General features: G+C 62.8%; 5 protein-coding genes across 5 annotated transcripts in view; 2 read left to right on the top strand and 3 right to left on the bottom strand.

Moving 5' to 3' along the window:
* Positions 1-2,484: 2,484 nt before the first annotated feature.
* Positions 2,485-2,828, bottom strand: MNEG_3759 (hypothetical protein; the record flags this gene model as incomplete). Its single annotated transcript, XM_014047769.1, has 1 exon — positions 2,485-2,828. A coding segment is annotated over one exon (344 nt), but the record flags the coding sequence as incomplete, so codon positions are not given.
* Positions 2,829-3,517: 689 nt separating this feature from the next.
* MNEG_3758 (hypothetical protein) lies at positions 3,518-5,371 on the top strand (the record flags this gene model as incomplete). The annotated part of the gene is made up of 2 exons (XM_014047768.1): positions 3,518-3,550; positions 5,192-5,371. The coding sequence occupies 2 exons, from the start codon at positions 3,518-3,520 to the stop codon at positions 5,369-5,371; spliced, it is 213 nt and encodes a 70-aa protein (XP_013903222.1).
* A 3,132-nt stretch (positions 5,372-8,503) lies between these two features.
* MNEG_3757 (Bifunctional protein hldE) lies at positions 8,504-10,364 on the top strand (the record flags this gene model as incomplete). Its single annotated transcript, XM_014047767.1, has 3 exons — positions 8,504-8,617; positions 8,899-8,964; positions 9,339-10,364. 3 exons carry the CDS (start codon positions 8,504-8,506, stop codon positions 10,362-10,364), a joined length of 1,206 nt encoding a protein of 401 aa, XP_013903221.1.
* Positions 10,365-11,926: 1,562 nt separating this feature from the next.
* MNEG_3756 (hypothetical protein) lies at positions 11,927-14,537 on the bottom strand (the record flags this gene model as incomplete). Its single annotated transcript, XM_014047766.1, has 4 exons — positions 11,927-12,535; positions 12,951-13,877; positions 14,182-14,337; positions 14,514-14,537. 4 exons carry the CDS (start codon positions 14,535-14,537, stop codon positions 11,927-11,929), a joined length of 1,716 nt encoding a protein of 571 aa, XP_013903220.1.
* A 2,290-nt stretch (positions 14,538-16,827) lies between these two features.
* The window catches only part of MNEG_3755 (hypothetical protein), a gene marked incomplete at both ends in the record, with an annotated part of 4,957 nt that continues 2,218 nt past the window's right edge, over positions 16,828-19,566 (bottom strand). The window contains 5 exons of the mRNA XM_014047765.1: positions 16,828-17,288; positions 17,495-17,690; positions 18,363-18,467; positions 18,656-18,742; positions 18,973-19,434. Coding sequence (XP_013903219.1) covers positions 16,828-17,288; positions 17,495-17,690; positions 18,363-18,467; positions 18,656-18,742; positions 18,973-19,434 — 1,311 coding nt within the window. The remainder of the gene's footprint in view (positions 17,289-17,494; positions 17,691-18,362; positions 18,468-18,655; positions 18,743-18,972; positions 19,435-19,566) is intronic.

Below are 19,566 nucleotides of genomic sequence, written 5' to 3'. Positions count from 1 at the left end.
ACGCGCGCCCGCAGACTCACTTGGCTGCGAGCATGTGGGGCCGGTCCAGCCGCCGGTGCCGGTGCAGTTGCACGTGTTGAGGCCCACGCAGGTGCCTCCGTTGGCGCACGGGGCCAAGGCGCACAGCAGGGCGCCTGCAGGGTTGAAGCGGTTAGGGATGGCAATCAGCTTGTGCATGCTTGCAGGCTTGCCATGCAGCGTGGCTGCGAATTGTATTTAGTGAGTGCACAGCTTACTTGATATCGGCGACCAGCTCAATCATCAAAGCATGCGTGCTGACTCAGCCTGCTGGACACATGGGTGCAGGCATACTCACGCTGTTTGGGTCCCTGCTGCCCTCCGGCTGTCGTGGTCAAGACCTCACCTGGCGTCGCGCATGTCGGCCCGCTGTAGAAGACTGTGCAGCTGCATTGATTCGGGCCAACACAAGTCCCTCCGTTCACACACGGCGACGAGCACACTGTGCGCAGAGGGTGTGCAGGCAAGCGCGTGCGAGGGCAACTCGTGTCGTGGGAGGAGTTCCCCAGCTAGCCGTTGTGGTCTAATCAGAAACCCTGGTTGTTGCAGGGCTTGTGTATTGTCGTGGCACACGCACCTGGAGTGCTACACGTTGATCCGGTCCATCCAGCTGTACAATTGCACACGTTACTTCCCACGCATGTCCCTCCATTGGCGCATGGGGCTGAGGAGCACAACGCGGAGGCTGCAGGGATGGTGGGAAGGGAGACATGAGGGATCTGTCAGCAGTGCATTTGCTGTGGATCCATTGCATCCTCCACCCTGGCCGCATCAGTCTTGAATCCCGGGGCCCTCGGCTTCTCAAACCCCCAGGGGCACTCCAGACAACTCACTGGGGGTGGAGCATGTGGGGCCGGTCCAGCCGCCGGTGCCAGTGCAGTTGCACGTGTTGAGGCCTACGCACGTGCCTCCGTTGGCACACGGGGCCAAGGCGCACAGCGCGGAGGCTGCGGGAACGGTGGAAAGGGGGCGCGGCAGGGCAGGTGCGGTTGGTACGCAGGGTCCAATGCAGCACTTTGGCAAGCTCGATCCTGGCTGTAGCATCTTGAGAACACGTGGCCCTGTATTTTGACCCCTCCCTATGCCTGCCAACTCACTTGCAGTTGAGCACGTGGGCCCAGTCCAGCCGCCAGTGCAGTTGCAGGTGTTGGGGCTCATGCAAATGCCGTTATTTGCACATGAAGGAGAGCACACTGTTGTGACAAATGTTGGGATGGACGATGTACGGGTTGTCGTTAGGCATCGGCCAATGATGCTGTATACAACAACAATACAGCTGATGACGCATTTCTTCAAGCATCACAGAAATGCTGAACAGCCCTGGCTCAATCCTGAGTCCATCAAGCAGGTGCCCATTCCACAGCCAAGGTTCTAAATGCTGTGCATGTGCAGTCGTGTGCGGTGTGCCGTGCCACGATGCCAGCAGTGCGTGGGGCCCTGCTTCCACACAAGAGTGTGGAAGCGAGCATTTGCTTTCAAATAGTGGACTATGTGGAAGCTGCTAGAAAATCTGTCCGAGGCGTGGCACCCTGAGGACCTCAGGGCCCACGCCCCGGCACAAGCCCACAGAAAAGCAAAGCAGTGTACCAATTCTGAAAGGATGCTGAGCGGCGCGGTCATTGCCACACTGCCCCTGTCACGAGCTACTGCACATCTATATGATGGGCTGCCTAGTAACAATGGCGTAAGCATGAATCGAGGTTGGATGTGGAGGCTGTCAGGGTGGCAAACATTCGAGTTTGCTCAAAATCAGAAGGAACTGCTGTTAAAAAGGAGAGATGGGAGCTGGGGGATAAGAGGGATGGCATGTTGTGTAGTCGAGAGCATGGGCAATGGGGCGCAGCGTATGCAGGTGAGTGTTTTGCTCTGTGTGGGTCGCCTCGGTAAGCACAACACAGCTCTTGCAAGTCGACGGTGCATCCACAGGATGAAAGTGCGATGGTCATGCATGATGCAAGGCGGCTGCGGCCTGATGCAAAGGCAGACACCTCCCTTTGGCTCACCTGGTGTGTTGCAAGTCGTCCCGGTGTAGTTTGTCCCTGTACAGTTGCAACTGTTGTAGGCGGCGCACGTCCCACGGACACAGGCCGGGCTGCAATTTGGGGCCCGGATAATATTGACACACCGTGTTGCGGTGAGCACCAGAATGCCAACTTCTACACAGAACCGATCAGTGAAACCTGCGTGAGTGAGGTCATTTCAAAGCATCTTTGGAATTTGGCTGTTGAGTCTGCATCAAGTCTCAAGGGCAGAGCACCATTGTTGGATCATGCGTCCGTTCGCCGTGGCTGTGGCACCCATATTGTTGTGTCAACGCAACAAGGCACAGGCACCCCGGTGGCGGCAAGCAGGGCCGCTCTGCCAAACGCGTGCGCGCTCCTGGCGTCCCGGGTGCTTTCGCTGCACGGGGGATGCTCACCACCATAAGACACCGCAGGTCCAGTGTAAGTGAAGCTTCCATCTGACCTGACCACCACCGTGCCCAGCTTAGGCTGCGTTGTTACTTTGTTGACCTGCAGCCCAAGGACTCCCAACAACGGGCCCAGGATGTCGATGAGACTGGACCCAGCTGGGCTGGTGTAGACAGTGGCATTGCTGGGCATGGTATAGGTGATGCTGCCATCAGGCTGGACGACTTGCAGCAGCCGCCGCCCTTGTGCACTCTCCGTCACCGTGGCCGCCGGCCAGTCGCTCGTGGAATTGGCGCCGGACAGCATAGTTGCCGTCTCGATTGGCGCCAGGTCCGCCGCCCGCGCGGCCGGTGGCGACAACAGCCAGATCACCGACAAGGCGATGAGCGCCGCCGACATCGGTGGCGGTCGCACCATCGCCGGGTACTGTTGGGCCGCAGGCCTGGAAAGCAGACGGGGCGGAACAGCAGGGATCGCAGGCGGTGCAGGGAGAGGCACAGGCATGCGCCCAGCCCAGCCGCCGCGATCGGTCAAGATCAATGCACGCACGCGGCACAGGGCCCGGAAGGCGCTAGGGGGTGCCGCCAGAACCCCGCCTACAAGATGCGGAAAGTAACCCACGCAGTGTCCCGCACGTGCGAGGATGCGTCACCGGTCCTGATCGCCCCACAACCATGCAGTTCAGTTTCAGTTGGCCCACAGCGGTCTGCAGCTGCAAACGCATACACCCAGGCCACCGCCGCTCTTGATCATGTATGCTTGCAACCATAGACGCCTCACCCCCGGCTGTATGGGCCAGCTCCCTGCTGCTGGTGATGCTGTTTGCCGTTGTTGTTTTCGCGCGAAACGTGGGGATCTCGCCAAGGGGCGTCCTACTGTAATAAACGTAACAGCCTTAAAGTGAGACAAAAGATCCGTCGCAGATATACTGTTTCTTGGCCTGTTTCGGGGGATTATTTGATCGCGGCACCTACTTTTGGCGGGTGTGGGTGGGGCGGGCATCATGGTTCGCGGTGGATTTCGCCCGCAGCCTGGCTGGCGCGCCGGGCCCTTGATGATGGTACGTGCCACCTATGAAGTATTGAATCATGTTCAATGGCGATATGTGCGCCGTACCGCGGGTGCGCGCACTTGTCAGCAGCCGCCACCCAGTAGTAATCTCACTGCAAGATGAGAAGTCCGCGCGTCTGCCTTCGCTCAAGGGCAGACGTCCCCCAGGGGGGGAGATTCAGGTCAGAGAGCAACATTCTTACTTTGTGCGTTTTATTTACCAAACACACAGTGGTCATTTTATCATTGGCCATGGTGGCTCGGCGCGCCGACTGATCGAAGGGCAAGTCCAGCTCTTGTCACTAGCCCAAACGCCCAGGGCCAAAGACGGTCTAGCAGCAGGAATGTGTCAAACTTCTCGTGAAAGGGCTCCACTGTGGCAGCTGAAATAGTAATGCCCTGCAACAACCCGGCCTAAAGCTGTACTGGCGACGCGGGCTGCTGTGCCTGTACATACCCCAAAAATCGGGTTTGCTGATTCACCAGCCGCGCTTGACGTGTGTACCTGGGAGTGAGTCATCGACAGCGATTTCAGGTAGGCAGAGGTTAGAGTCGGCCAGCAGTGTTACTGTGTGCGGCAAAACAGTAAATGAGTAATTAGGGAGAGTGCCGAAACCCTCCTCACCCGCTTGCCAAGTCCCAAAATAAACTCTCTTTCAACCTGTATGAAAATCAAGTACTTGTGTGTTTCTGCAGGGTGCAAGCAGAAAATCGAGTTTTCTTGTGCACTCGCCAGTGGCCTTTCACAGTCCGCCATGGTGCCGTGGAGGGTTATGCAAGTCATCGGTGAGACACAGTGTTAGCTAGTGGGGAAAAAAGGGGTAGGAGTGGAGAGCACCGCTGTGACGGAAAGCAGACAAGAGGGGAAAATGGGTATTGCTAGTCATTAGCCTGATTTTTGCCCACATCCGGAGTGTTTCCCTCGAAACTGCTGCTGAGCATCCAACAGCTGGACAGCGATTGCAGATATGGGAGGTCGCTCTTCCTTACGGGGCGTCCCGGCCACGGGTCCCCCGCGTCGCCAAGCCAGCGGAAGAACCGGCGGCTGCCCTGACCCTTGCGCCTGTCCTTAACGCATCCTGGGTGCCCAGCACCTGGTCTACTCTATTCTGCTCTACTCAGTCTGACTTGTTGGCAGATGACTGCTCTTCCCCTCAGCTGCCAGGATTGAGGCCATGTGCATCCACTTTGAAGACTACTTGAGGCACATGCCCATCATATAGCTTGTTGTCTTGTGCATCCAGCCTTGCCATTCATCATGTCTTCTTGCAGTACACTCAATACCTTCCAGTGTTACCGTGCGCGCGCGTGCATAAGTGCGTGCGTGCGCGCGTGCGTGCCTTTGCGCGCGCACACACTGGCACACACACACACACACACACACACACACACACACACATACACACACACATGCGCATGTGCATGTGCATGTGCATGTGCATGTGCATGTGCATGTGCATGTGCATGTGCATGTGCATGTGCATGTGCATGTGCATGTGTGCGCGCGTGTATTTGACCTGAAAAACAGATCCAAATCAGAGCCCGTTGCGCAGGAGGTTGCTGTGTGCGCAAGGCCCGCTCCTGCTTCACCTGACCTCAGTAGGGGGACTGGCCGTTTAGTACGGCAACAACCCTTCGATCCACAAACCATACCGCACCAGCAAGTTTTGGGCTTATGCCATCTCATTTGTGAGGCTCCTCGGCTGCTGCAGCATGGCTTCATTGCTCGGCTGCTGCTGCTGATGCTGCTGCTGATGCTGCTGCTGATGCTGCTGCTGATGCTGCTGCTGATGCTGCTGCTGCTGCTGCTGCTGCTGCTGCTGCTGCTGCTGCTGCTGCTGCTGCTGCTGCTGCTGCTGCTGCTGCTGCTGCTGCTGATGCTGCTGCTGTAGATGCAGCTACTGTAATACGTGCATCGCACTGTCTTTTAAGGGAGTGGAGCCCTGCCGAAAGAGCCAGATTCACCTCGCTCCATGCTGCTGCCCCGCTAGGCGGCAGCAGTGGTACTCAGCCATGTGTTCAGGTTTATCGAAATGGCGTCAATCAACATGATTGGCTCTGCACGTGCGTGGTCATGATGTGTACATATTTGTGGGCTGCTGTCCAATGAAGCAGCGTGGTCGTCCACATTGTGGACTGTGCGTGCGCGTGGCGGACTGCCTACTTGTTGTCATCCAGCACCGAACACGTGGAAGAATGCTAGCATGTAAAAGTAACACATAATTTTTGTTGTGTTGCGATTCTGTCAAGTATCTCCCAACAGTGGCAGCAGCAACATTCATGTCTATTATAAACAACCTGCATGGTCAAACAGTTTGACCATTGTTGCCAGCATGGTCACGCATCTGTCAGCCTGTGCTAGCTGACTGACAGCTCCCATGAGTTCACTGTCATCGCTGTTGCAAGCGCCTGTTGGTGCTTTCGACCACGGGTACAGTAGCTGCAGTCGGTCTTGAGGAGGCCGGCACGCAAAAAACGTGATGCCAGGTTGCAGGTGGATGTGCTGGCTTCCATATAACTTTGGATGATCCCCGTCTTTGTACGTGCTCACGACCCGTGCCGCTAACCACCTTCCACGTACGTACGCTTGCGTGGTTGATCTCGCATCCCGCAAGCTCCAAAGACGGTTGCGTAAGAAATCGACCCACGTTACCAGGCGTTTGAGGACAGCGCGATGGCAGCCCGCTACAAGACCCTCAGCGAGTGAGCTCGCCGCAGCCGCTCCATGATGCTCTTGATGCACGCATGCTGTTGCAATTGCGTCGCTCGCGTGCGTCCGCGACGCTTGCTCTTCCTGCAGTGCGTGTCGCGTGCGCACCCCGTCTCCATATTGTATATGCTGCTGGTATTCTCTCCTCTCTTTATGACTTCGCAGCTTCTACCACCAGCTCTACAAGCACGGTGATGGGGGCTTGGCGAACACCTGCTTGACGCTGCATAAAGCCCAGCTGCTGCTGCTTATGCCAGCAGCCCCCCCGTCCATGCCGGGGGTAAGGCCTGAGAATCCCATTTATACGATGATGCTGGCGCTCATCCTCTGTACACTCTGGCTCAACCCAATGCTGGCGCGCGCCACACCAGAACACAAGCGCTCCGGCACAAGGGTGCTGCATTTTGTGGGGACCATCCTCGGCAGCTCACAGTGGCTGGCAGGTGAAGGCTCACGCAGGCTGGGTCGGGTGGACGCCCGCATTGCGCGTGGCTGCCAACCTGCGCCCTCCACCCGGGCACCCGTAAGTCACCCGCTGCCGCCGCGAGGGCGACGCTAGCCCCTCTCAATTGGGCGCTTCGCGCAAGGGCAAGCGTTCCGGACCCACACAACTGTCCCTTCCCACCTGACGCGCAGCGCTGGTGCTACGCCGCCCCGAGCTGTTACTGAGCGGACTTCTCACCGGTTACGGCTGCGCCTGGGCCGGCCACTTTTTCATCGAACACAACCGCCCCGCGACGTTCAGGTGGGGGCGGCAGGCGGCTGCAGACTGAGGAGGTCTCTGCTTTGAGTTCAGCAATGCACCCCTGCCACATGCGGCACAGGCGAGGCCCGCTGGGCTGAACCCGGCCCTCTGGGCAAGCTCAGCTTGGTTGACTGTCCGGCCCCCGCGCTGCTCTCGCTGCTGTGGCGTGCCCTCCTTCGGGACACACACCCGCCCTTCACTGGCTCATGCTGTCGCCATCCTTCACGCCGCCTCTGAAGCGCATCTCGGCCCCTGTTCACCCCTCACCCTCCGCATCGCCCATAGGTACCCATTCACGTCTCTGCTGTCCGACTATCTGATGGCTTTCAACATAGCCACGGGGAGGGAGAGCCTCCTCGAGGCCCAGGGGCCGGCGAATCGAGCTGGGCGGGGGCGCAGCGAGTGACCAAGCGAAGGGATGCCCAGCGAGATGCGGCGGCGGCGCAAACAGCAGTTGTACAGTAGGAGAAGGGGGCAACGCAGCTTTTGCGGTGAAATAAGCGCATTGACGCATTACGTGCACGCTGAAAGTTGCGCCACATGTTGGATTGTATACATACTGTAGTTTGTTTGCCCTGACTGTCCTTTTGCCACGTATTGATGGGGAGCCAGGTTTGTTGGGTGGGTATGTATATACCAGCTAGCTTTTTGTGGGTTTGCGTGATGTTGGGAGCGCGTCGCCACGTCCATCCAGGCCTTGTGATTGAGCCACGCTTGAAGGCTCTCCCGGGGGTTTCAGCCTGCCCATACAGATACTTTGACTGGCAGGAGCATGGTCGCCGACGGGAGGGGCGGGGGTTCAAACCGGGTTGCGCGTATTGCACGGAATGCAAAACAGAGCGTGACGCGGGTGGGGGCCGGGTGTGCGGGTGAAGTGACGGGGCAGCAATCAGGCTTGGGGCAGCACACTGATGACGAATCCGGGTGAGCGGTCTCACCAGGGGTCCAGCGGCGGCGCCCAGGGCTGAGCCGTGCGAAAGCCACGACCTCCCAGAAAGCAATGCGCGGTGCCTATGGTACATGTAGACCTCCGGTACACATAGATCACGCTTGTTGCAGATTCTGCTCATTTTCAAGACGCCTTTATTTCCAAACATTGATCCTAATCTCAGCTTTCCATGCGCTTCATAGCGGCTGCTGGCTAGCATCGTTCAAAAAAGCAGGTTCCCAGCACACTCTGGACCTGTGTGCTGCTGGAGCTCAGTGCGCAACCGCCCCCTCGCACATCCTGACCCAGCTCTGAGCCATCGAAACAGAGGTGAAGTACCAAACACATCTTGCCACCAGTATCAGCACACAGTGTGCGTCTCTCGTTTGCCAAGGATGGCTCCAGGCATGCTATCGCTTGCACTGCAGCTGCTTTGGCCCTCCCTGTCCCCCACACGTGCGCACACATGCACATCCCAAGGACCAGCACCACCACCACCCTCTACCGCGTCCCCTCAGGTACCCAGCCAGGTAGGCGGCAGTGACAACAGGAAAGGCAGGCCTGCTGCACGCTTCTGAAACAAACAGAAGGGGCAGCGGCAGCGCCGTCTGGACAGGCAGAGCCCACTGCTTGGTTGAGCAATGTCGGCGGCGGCGCCCGCCCAGGCGGCGGCCGCGGAGCCGCCCGCGGCAGACGCGCGCGCAGGCGGCGCCGCAGCCGACGAGGCGGCCGCCTCGCACGCGCCGCGCCGCAAGGTCAGCGCGCGCAGCTGCCCCCCCTCCCTCCCTCGCCCTCGGGCCCGCCCTTGCAGCCTATTCGCTTGCGCGGCCGCCTCGCCTTCCCTGCCTGTCCCTCTCAACGCGGCCTTTGTACATGTATGCTTGACTCCAAAAGAAAACACCTCAAACGCGGTCAGGGCGGCCGGGTGTACCGCATGCCTTGGGACAGCCGTCCCCCCCGCGAGGTGGGACAGCTCTATCCTCCCTTGCCTCGCCATTGCCCTGACGCGGCCCTCCCCTTTACAACATACACCCAGGTGTTTGTCAGCGGGTGCTATGACATCATCCATGGCGGCCACGTGGAGTTTTTCACCCAGGCCAAGGTGGGCCGGGGGGCGGGCACACCCCACCACAGCAGGCGCCCGGCGTCGCCGCCTGTAAGCCGCGCAGGTGGTGTCACCCCCTGGAACTGCCCGCAAGGCCCGCGGGCTCGCGAGCTGCCACCCGCCACACGCATCGCTGCGCACCGCGCGCACCTCTCTGAACATCCCCCTGGCCCCTGGTTGGCGTTTGTGAATCCTCGGCCCCCGCCTTGAGAAGACCAACGTAGCGTGGCCGCCTGTCCCGTTGACGCCTGCACACCCCTCGCCCCGCCTGCCCTCTGCCCCTCATCACTGTATGAACATTCATGAAGCCGCACTGCGGCCACAACCCTCTTCCTCCTCGTCCCCTTCCCCCCCACCCTCCTGCCCATCAGGCCCTGGGCGACCACCTGACAGTGTCTGTCGCGTCCGAGGCCGTCTTGGCTCACCACAAGGCCGGCCGCCGCAGCAGCATGCCCACGGCCCACAAAGTGGCCCTCCTCTCGTCCCTCAGGATGGTGGACGCCGTCGTGGTGGGCGAGGACGAGGAGCGGGGGCTCGACTTCAAGAGCCACTTCCTGCGGGTGCGCCCGCAGCTGCTGGTGGCGACAGAAGATGACAAGTACGGCGCGGTCAAGCGGGAACTGTGCAGTCAGGTGGGCGCCGAGTACTACGTGCTGCCCAAGACGCTGGGTTACGCCCCTGTCAGCACGACATCGATCCTGCAGAACATCAGGACGCCCTCGCTCTGCCCGCTGCGCGTGGACTTTGGGGGTGGCTGGCTCGACGTGCCGAAGCACGCCCGCCCCGGCGCGTTCGTCGTCAACTGCGCCGTCTCGCCGCTGGTGTCGCTCGCGCGCTGGCCGTACCGCATCGGCGGCGGGCTCGGCGGCAGCGCGGCGCACGCGCTGCTGGAGGGGCGGGACGCGCTGGAGGCTGAGCTGGCCGCGGGGGTCGGCTGGCAGGACCCTGCCGTGCTGCGGGAGACCGGCCTGTGCGTCTGGCGCAGCGGCCCGCGCCCCGAGCTCGAGTTCAAGACCGGGGGCGGCTTCCTGGCCGGCCGCATGGCGCTGATGTGGACGGGCGCGCCGCACGTGACGGCGGAGAAGACGGACGTGACGCGCGACTACGATCAGGTGGAGCGCGCCGGCGCGCTCGCGCGCGCTGCGGCGCTGCCGGGGCAGGAGCCCAGCGCCGCGCTTGAGGCCATGGCGGCCGCGGTCGACGCGTCATACGGCGTGCAGCTTGGGGAGGGCATGGAGCCGCTGCCGGGCCACGGCGCGCTGGCGCGCAAGTACTGCGGGGGCGGGTGGGGGGGGTACGCGCTGTACCTCTTCGGCTCAGAGGCGGCGCGCGCAGAGTTCCTGGCCGCCGTGTCCGAGACGCACGCGGTCGAGCCCTTCCTCGGCCACGTGCAGTAGGGCCCGGAGGGCGGTGCCCGGCGCGCGTGGCCGGCGGCCCCGCCGCGCGCGCCGCCTGCCGCGCCGCTGTGACCTGCGCGGGCCCCCCTCGCCACTGGGCAGGAGATCAGCTGCAACAGCGGCCCTGCCCTGCCCCCGGCTTTGGATTTCGCTGCGCCGAATTTAATTTTCACAACGCGCATAATGATGACGCCCCGTCACTAATCAATGTGCTGGACGCGGCGTGTGATGCGGAAGCGCTGCGTGCGGCTCGTCAGCAGGGCTGCCACCCCGCAGCCTCGGCAGAATGGTGGGGCGCAGCCCCGGCTCAACACTGATGTTCGCCGTGTTGGCCGTGTTGGCCGTGCGCCGCTGCTACCCCTGCACCCCTGCACTGCCCCTGCACCCCTGCACCGCCCCTGCAGCCGGCGCCGCCGGCAGTGCCCACCACAGGGTGTCATGAGTAACACATTCCTTGAGTAACACATTCCTTGATCAATTGACCCATGGCCGCCAAACAATTGAGAGCGGACAGGGCGGACAAACCCGCGGGCATGCCGACGCGGTCCCTGCAGTGTCGATGCTGTGCATTGCTGTGGTTGCAATGAGAACAGGGGGCTGGGCGCGCAAGGGCGCCTGCCCCCGCCCGCTGCGGCCCGCCCTCGCCCGACCCGGGCACCCCTGGTGCTGCATTATCAAGGCCGGTGCCTGCTGCGCGCGCTGGGCGCCAACGATACTGGGAAGACTCGCCGTCTAAACAAAATTTGGGCGTCGGCGGCCGGCCCTCGATGCGTGCGTTCGCAAGCCGCTGCGCGCGCGCTTGCCGCTGCTCCCTTGAATTCAGGGGCTGGGCGTGGTACATAGGGATGAACGGCCGCTAAGAATGTGTATATATTGGGCTGCTGCCAATATGTTGGGCGGGTGCTGCCGCCGCGCGTATTCTGGGGTCACCAGAGTGGGCGAACAGGGGGGAGGAGCGAGGGATGGCAAGACAGGCATAACGCAAAATGGGGTGAGAAAAGGGCGGAACACGGTTTGCCGTTTTTCTTGCAGTGGGGGGCAGCGAGTCCGGAGGAATCCCGGCGGCTGCTTTATGTGCGTGGCGCAGTGCGGGGGAGCGAGGGGGTGGGGGATGACAAGAGGCCTGGTGCCGCCCGGCAAATGGTCAAACGACCGCAATCAAGCAAGGGGCAATGCACGCGCCAACGGGCGCGCACAGTTGCGAACCGCGTGCGAGCGGGCAGGCCGCAGAAAGCAGGGCCGGGTATCGGCCTGCAAAGAGCTGGCCTGGCCCCAAGACGCGGATGCTGCCGCTGAAGGGGCGGCGTTCGCCAATCGCGCCTTCGAAGCCGGGATGTTTCGCGCGCGTGCGCACTGCATGCAAGCTCTGCCGTCTGCCTTCTCCCAATCACACCTGCAAGTTGGACAAACAATTATATAAATCTGCAAACACCTGCGTGCCCGCCGTCCGCAACGGCCACTACTGGGCGCCTCGAGCCAAGGGCGTGCCATCTCTGCCGCCGCCCACGCCATTCAGCCGATACGAGCCGGCTGCCTGGAAACTGCTGCAAGTGGGCAGCTGCCTAGCGCCCGTAGAGCTCCTGCAGCGCGCCCGTCACGTCGCACACCTCGGCCGTCAGCGGCGCGTACCCCTGCGGCGCGGGCGCCGGCGGCCACGCCAGCCGCACCCGCCCCAGCCGCCAGTCGTCCTGCAGCAGCGCCTCGTTGCGGCCCGCCTTGCGCAGCTCGTCCCCGCAGGCGGACAGGACCGACACCAGGGCCATCTCGCGGCCGTTCTTGCCGCGGGGCAGCCGCGTGAGGCGAGGGGACGAGGCGGGCGAGGGCGACGAGCCCGACCTACTGCCGCCGCCGCCGCCGCCGCCGCGGAAAACGGCGCGCGCGAGCAGCACCGCGCCAAGCGCCGCCGCCGCGATTGCCGCGGCGCCGATCCCCTGGTTCAGCGCCTTGGCCTTGCTGGCCGCGGTTGCGGTGTTGGTGTTGGTCGTGACGGGGCTGGCGTCGACGGTGTTTGAGTTGGTGTTGAAGATGAGGCAGGGGGCAGACGCGCCAAAGCCGCCGCCGCCGCCGCCGCCGCGGCCCTCCGACCCGACGTGCCTGACAATCTGGTCGTAGAGGACCTTGTAGGCTTCACAGCGCGTCGACAGCAGACTGCCCACCGACCGCAGCTCAGCCTGGGTGGGCAGGTATTAGAGGGCAACACAAGACTGTCTCAGTGTTTGTGTGAGTGTGTGTGCGTGCTTGCGTGCACCTGAGCATGAACATGCGTGCGTGCGTGCGTGCGTGCGTGCGTGCGTGTGTGTGTGTGTGTGTGTGTGTGTGTGTGTGTGTCTACGTGCGTGCGTGCACGAGCATGTGTGTGAGTGAGGGGGGTGTCGATGTGTTGGCCAGCAAGATGTGTGGTGGTGAGTAATCAATTGTTTCCCAACTATGCAAACAGCCAGCCATCAAGTCTGGATGCTGACGCCGGGGGGGAGCGACAAATCACGAACTTCAAGCCTAAGGGCAGCGCCCCCGCCATCCGGCAGGCTGACACGGTCGCAACACAACAGCCGGCGCCCCGCGAGGCTCGCCCAGCAAGCAGCCCACCTCAGTCTCCGGCGCCACCCCGCGGCACGCGCCCGGCGCAAGCACGCCGCCCAGGTGGCGCAGGTACTCTGACAGCAGCGCCTTGTAGTCGGCCGCCAGCACCGCGCGCGCCTCCCCGCTGCGCTCGGGGAAGTGCGCGTTGCCAAAGCCGGCCAGCGCCTCGCCCACGTCCACGATCGCGTGCAGCAGCGAGTGCGCGGGTTCGCGGCCCCAGTCCGCGACCTGCCCCGGGCGCAGCGCGGCGGCGCGCGCCTTGCAGTGCTCTATGAGCGCGATGAGCGCCTTGTAGCGCCCCAGGCTGTCGTGGGCGGGGTTGGTCGCCACCACGATGTCGCGCACGTACTTGCGGCGCGCCTTGGCGCCCGCGCTGCCGTGCGCGCCGCCGCCACCGCCGCCGCCGCTGCCGTTGGCGCCGCCGTCGCTGCCGTCGCTGCCGCTCCAGGAAGCGCCGTTGGCCGCGGCGGCCAGGGTGTAGTCGTCCGCGCAGGGGCTGCCGCTGCCGCTGCTGGGGGTGCGGCAGCCGGCCGCGGCGAGCTGGCCGTTGAGGCCGTCAGCGCTGAAGCGCAGGCCGCTGCCGCTTTTCGGGGTGGGCCCGGCCCCGCTGCCGGGCAGCATCAGCGCGCGCGAGCGCGGCTCGTCAGCGGCGGACCCGAGCAGCAGCGGCTGCTTGGACGGCCGCCCGCTCCCGCGCCTGCGCTGTTGCGACGCCTGCTGCTGCTGCTGCTGCTGCTGCTGCTGCTGCTGCTGCTGCGAGGGCTGCTGCTGCTGTGTTTGCAGTGCAAGCTCTCGGCGCGCTGCCTCTGGTGACGCCGCCAGCGGGGTGGCCAGGTGCAGCACGCGCCGCCCGTCCGCGCCTGTGCGCGCGGTCAGCTGCCAGCGGCGGCCGCCGAGCTCAAACCAGGCTGAGGGGATGACACCATCTGGGAACTGTTGTTGTTTGTGTGCAAGTAATTTGAATTGCTTGTGTGTTTGCCAATTGGGCGAACTGTGGGAGTCGCCAAGGAGCGACATGCATGCAGAATTGTGCGAGGAAGCATGGGTGACATGCATGCACCGCGTGCCACGGCGCGTTCATGCGGCGCATGCAGCGACCGCATGCAGTTGGGCACATGCAGTTGAGCACATGCAGGGACCGCATGCATTCCAGGCGGTGCAGCAGGGGCGGCACGGTGCATGCAGCGCAGCGCCTGACGCATCCACATCCCCCAACTGCCCGCGCGGCCGTACCCACCGCCTCGAGGGCCTCCTCCCAATCCAGGTGCTTCGCGGGGGAGCAGGCGGCAAGGTCCTCCAAGAACAGCTGCAGCTCCTCGCTAGTGCGCGCGTAGGACGTCAGGATCCGCGCAGGCGTGGCGGGCGCCACTCGCTCGCCCGGGCGGCGCGGGGACTGCATGCGGGTGCAGCGGGGGCGCGAGGCGGCAGCGCGGTGATAAGCGGCGCCAGGATAGTGTCCAACGACATAAATGATACAATTGCTGTGCAACGGGGCGGCATACAGTCCACAGGAGGCTGGTAAAGGGCGATGGGACGGGCCCGAGGCACGCCCGCGGGCTCCCACCGCACCTTGCCGCCACCGAAAAGGAACATCACGATGTGATTACCAGGTCCGGTGATCCTGGGATGCGCTAGCGGCGCCAAGGCAGCGGCATGAACGGGTGCGTGCGTGTGAGTTTGAGTTCAGGCTGGGGGTGCCTTGGCGCGCGCATGGATGCCCGGAGCGGGTATACCAGGTGATATGTTATCAAACTGACTTCATTTGATTGTATAAAAGGCGCGCCTGCATGTTTTGCAACCAGCAGACTGTGCAGAGTACGGTATGATAAATTGAGATCGATTTCCCAAGCACCGTGCAGCAGAGTGGGACCCATCACGGCATAGCACATTGGTCAGCATTAATAAGACACATTGCATGTAATCCGGCAGCATGGCGCATGGGCGCGCCACATGCCCGCTTGCGCTGCTGTTCAAGTGCGCGGCTGCCTCCTGGCGCAACGCCACCTGAGGCCCCTGTTCGCGCCGGGACCCGGCGCCTGCGACATGCTCGCAGCCCACAGCAACCGACGTCCCTGGCAGCCTGTGCGTCATCGCCACCCCGCTGTATTACATATCATAACGCCTGTGGCAGAGCGCCGCTTGCGAATGGTACGGGCGGAGGCGCCCAGTCCCCCTTGCAATCTTAAAGTCAGCTAACCCTGGTTGCCAGTTCAGTCGTTGCTTGATCAACCGAGTCCAACGCATACCACATCCCGGCACAGCACGCGCAGCATGGCCTGGCGCTAGAGTGACCCAACTGGGCGCACAGCGTCGAATGTTCGCTGGACCACCGCGCCCGTGAGCTGGCACAACACCACCAGCCACGCTGCAGCAGCAGCAGTACAGGGACACCTGCGCAGACGTGCTGCCAGGCAGGCGCCGCAGGGGGCTGCTGGCAGCGCAGTCCTGTGAACTTCGCGCTGGGCGAGCACGCATCGGAATGCGGTGCACACACACCGGGCGCGTGAGGCCTGCACGGTGGCCCTGTCGGCGGCAATAGCGGCCTCCTGCACAGGAGTGAAGTTGGCGGGCATTAGCTGACCAAATGCCATGTGTGCGGGTTATCACACATGGTGGCGCGGCTGAGCATGACACACACAGTAGCCTGGAAGGAGGAGGGCCGGAGGTGCTGAATGGTGGTACATCACCCAATGCATGCCCGTCGGACCTAAGGCTCAGCCCGGAAGTATGGTGGCATCAGCACGCACCCTGACAAGCGCCAAGCGGCCCACCAGTGCAACCTGCCGCACCACATGCGCGCTGACGCCGCCGCTCACACCCCCTTCAGTGCATGCGCTGATAAGCGCATCGAACTGACCGGTTCCAGCAATCGCGCCGCACGATTGCATGAGGCACAGCTCATAGGCCTGCATGACGATTGCATGGGAGCGGGCAGCTGCACCATGCGCCTCGCTGCCCAAGCCCGATTGCACAAGATTTGGACCAGCTCAACCGCAGCACCCAGCAACATGCTGGCAGCCCGCCTGCCGTGCCTCAGCCACCAACCGCCTGCGCAGCCCTCTCTGGCTAGGGCTGCGTGGGCGGGCTGCTGCGCCTCCCACTGGTCCACTGCCTGAAACAAAGGCGGCCTGGCCTGGCCGCTGGGCCCGAGTCAGCGCATCACAATCAATCAACCCAAAACCCAGAGTGAAGCAGTCTCAACTGACCGGCTTAGTTGCTGCTCTTTTGCGATGCGAAGCCGAGCCGTCAAGCTGCTGCCAAGTTGCTGTGACCGGGCATGCCAGAAACCTTAGGACGGGGGTGACACGGCGACCCACTGACACTCTGAACCATTCCCTGGTGTGCACCTCCGCTGCATGCCTGGGGTGCGGTCGTACACGCATGCACGCCCCCAAAGCTACCGTCACGACTGGTGGGCTGCACTTGATCAGCATTACAAATTTTTGTACCCTCAGGTCAGTGGGTGGCTAAGGGCCATCAAAGATGGCTTGGTCATTGGCGATGACTAGGGTCGCGATTTGACAGTACAAGCACACCCAGGCCATGCGCAGAACAAGCGTGTGCACGCCCACCGAGGCCGCTCAACAAGGCCTGCATCATTGATGCCTGCCAAACCTTCACGGCCGGCTACGCTGACACCGCCGACAGCTATTAGAAACAAACAGCATTGCATAAGCCACACCGTCTGTCACAGGACTTTCAAGCTCCACCTGGATTCTGGCAGGTGGGTGGCCTGCAGCAAGACCTGCAGGTGGTAACAATGGTTCTCCGGGCACAAGCGCCAGCTCTTTAGCTCAGGCGCACTCTGCAAGCCACCGAACACCCACAGCTCACCGTGCGACAACACACGGGCAGCTCTTGCGCCGGGCCCCCTGCAATCAAATCAAATCTTCTGCTGCCGCTCGGCCCCACTGGCCGTGCCGTCAGCCCGTGGCGTCATTTCCTTGAGACCCGTTGTGCGGCCGTGCGCATAGTCTATGACGGCACGCATGCCCCGCAGCCGTTCACCCTCCTCGAACCCAAAGTGCACCGCCGTCACCTCTTCCTCCCCCAGGACCGCAGCCGGCCCCCGCCTGGCCCCAAACAGCGCCGCCGCCGTCATGAAGCGATCCACAGGCAGCACGCGTAGCCGGATGGAGCGCACGTAATCGCCCTGCGCTGGCGCAAGCGCTGCGCCGTCCAGCAGGTTGACCTCTGTGTCGGCGCCCGCCTGGAGGCCGCGCACCATGGATGCCACCAGGTGTTTTGCCGCCTGGGAGGGGCGCAGGTACAGCAGGCCGGGGGACAGCCCAGGGATGACGTGGTGCCGCGGCGCCGAGGCCGGCGCCTCGCTGCGTGCGAGGCCTGCGATGGGGGGGGGGGCGCACGGGGACCGCGTAATGGTGAGGTGCGTGCCGCCCCTCCTGTCCATGGGCCTGTGGTGAAGATCGCCGCTGCCCAACTGCAAAGATTGCTGTGTGTAATAAAGGCGGTCGCCCGTGGACCGCCATGGTGCACCGCGTGCACCCCAATGGCTGCATGCCCGGCGGCGGCAGCGCAGCGCGGCTCACCGTAGTCGGTGACTCTGTTCGCCGCGCCGCTCATGGCCTCCAGGTCCGAGTCTCTCTTGAGCAGCGGGAAGGGGTCTCTCAGAAACGCCACGTCCAGATCACTGTACAGAACAGAGTAGCCCAGGTCCAGCACCAGACCCAGGGCCGCCCACTTGAACGCCGCGCGGCGCGTCGCGCGCGGGGCCTCGGGGACCACCTGCCAGGGGGTGGGGGCAGCAGCCACAAGATGCAATTTGACAGGAACAAATGTGCGTGGGCTCAGGGGCGCAGGTTTTGGGGCGGCATGCTGCGGGCCCGGGCGAACCCTCCCCCTGGCTAGACAGCAATCAGACCGCAGGGCCCCTGCGCCCGCCCGTGAAGTGCAGGCACGCCGGCCCACGGCGCGCTGACGCCCAGCCTGACAGGAGTTATAAATGGTTTGTGAGCGCCGAAAACAGAGAGCCGCCAAGCTGAAAGGGGACAGAAGGGCACAGGGCGCGGAATGCGGCCGCCTGACCAAGCCGGCGTGCCGGTCGACAACGCGCCCAGACCTCACAGGCAACACGTGGCACACTATGATGATTAGGTTTGTTCTCTTTGCTGCATGCTTGGCTGCCTTGCATGGAGGTTGCACTGCTGCTAAAGGGAGCTGTCTTTCATGTACACATTTTTGAATCCCATGAACCTGAACGGCTCTAAAAGCGGGCGACTGCAGGATGCTGTACTGTAACACTTATACCCTATCTTCGGCCAAAGTTGGCATCGCTGCCGCCCTTTCTGAATAGGACTCATGCAAGTAGACTCCCATGCCTCTGCCCGCGCCGTTGCACCACCCTTCTGTCATACCATGCAGCTATATATCCGCCGCAGCACGGCCCAGCCGCCCGACCTTGGTTTTGATGAGCAGCGCCTTCATGCCCAGCGCCTTGACCTTGCCCACCACAGTGCTGTCCCTGGACAGCACCAGCGTGTTGGACAGGCCGAGGTGCTGCACCTGTCGGTGAAAGGGAAGAAGACCAGGGCGCAGCAGGCGTCGTGCAGTCATCATCGGTGTCTGGGGCGGCAAAGCAGGTTCTCAGCCCCATTGGACATGGCACGGCAGCACAAACCTCGTGTGATTTCATCACTTTACAAGTGATTGTGCTACCGGCAACACCTATGATGGCCCGACTGACAGCGCACCTGGCGGACCCAGGTGGTGAGGTAGTCTGATGGGTGAGTCATGTCCCTGTCGCATACTGCCACCAGCACATCCCGTTCGCGCGCCAGCTGCGGGTAAAGAGGAGATGAGGTGAGCGGAACTCAAGGCAATGCAGGGCGACTCAAGAACAATTGGTTTACACTGACATGCGTGCGTGCTGTTTGCCTGACAAGCACGGCGACAGTGAGCATCACCAGCCGCGTCTGCACCTTCTGTCAACCATTACACACCCGCCCATCCGCCGATTCTGCAACACCAGCAACAAAGCATGCTGGCTGTTGCATGCGAGCCGGCCCACCTTCTTGAGCAGCGATGCCAGCGCCGCCTCGTCCTCGCACTCGGACATGACGGACACCAGAGCCTTCTCGCGGCCGTTCTTGCCACGTGGCAGCCGCGCGGGGCGCGGGGACGAGGGGGGCGACGATGAGCCCGACCTGCAGCCGCCATCGCCGCCACCGCCGCCGCTGAGGATGACACGCGCGAGCAGCGCCGTGCCAAGCGCCGCCGCCGCGATCGTCGCGACCCCGAGCCCCTGAATCTTCGCCTTGGCCTTGCTGGACGCGGCGGCGGTGTTGATGTTGTTTGTCACGGGGCTGGCCTCGACAGTGTTGGTGTTGCTGTTGAAGATGAGGATGGGGGCAGCTGACGCGCCGCCACCGCCGGGACCCTCTGACCCAACGTTCCTCACGAGCTGGTCAAATATCAGCTCGTAGGCCTTGCAGCGCGTTGACAGCAGGCTGCCCACGAGCTTCACCTGCTTCTGCGAGGGTCCGGCGTCAGGAGACAGAACAAATGAATGTCTCTGCTTTGCTTGTGAGTGTGTGCGTGTGTGCGTGTGTGCGTGTGTGCGTGTGTGCGTGTGTGCGTGTGTGCGTGTGTGCGTGTGTGCGTG

The sequence above is a fragment of the Monoraphidium neglectum genome, assembly GCF_000611645.1.
Source record: "Monoraphidium neglectum strain SAG 48.87 unplaced genomic scaffold scaffold00488, whole genome shotgun sequence".
Lineage (NCBI taxonomy): Eukaryota > Viridiplantae > Chlorophyta > Chlorophyceae > Sphaeropleales > Selenastraceae > Monoraphidium > Monoraphidium neglectum.
The sequence above is the reverse complement of the archived record's forward strand: the minus strand, read 5'-3'. Positions and strand labels throughout refer to the sequence as shown.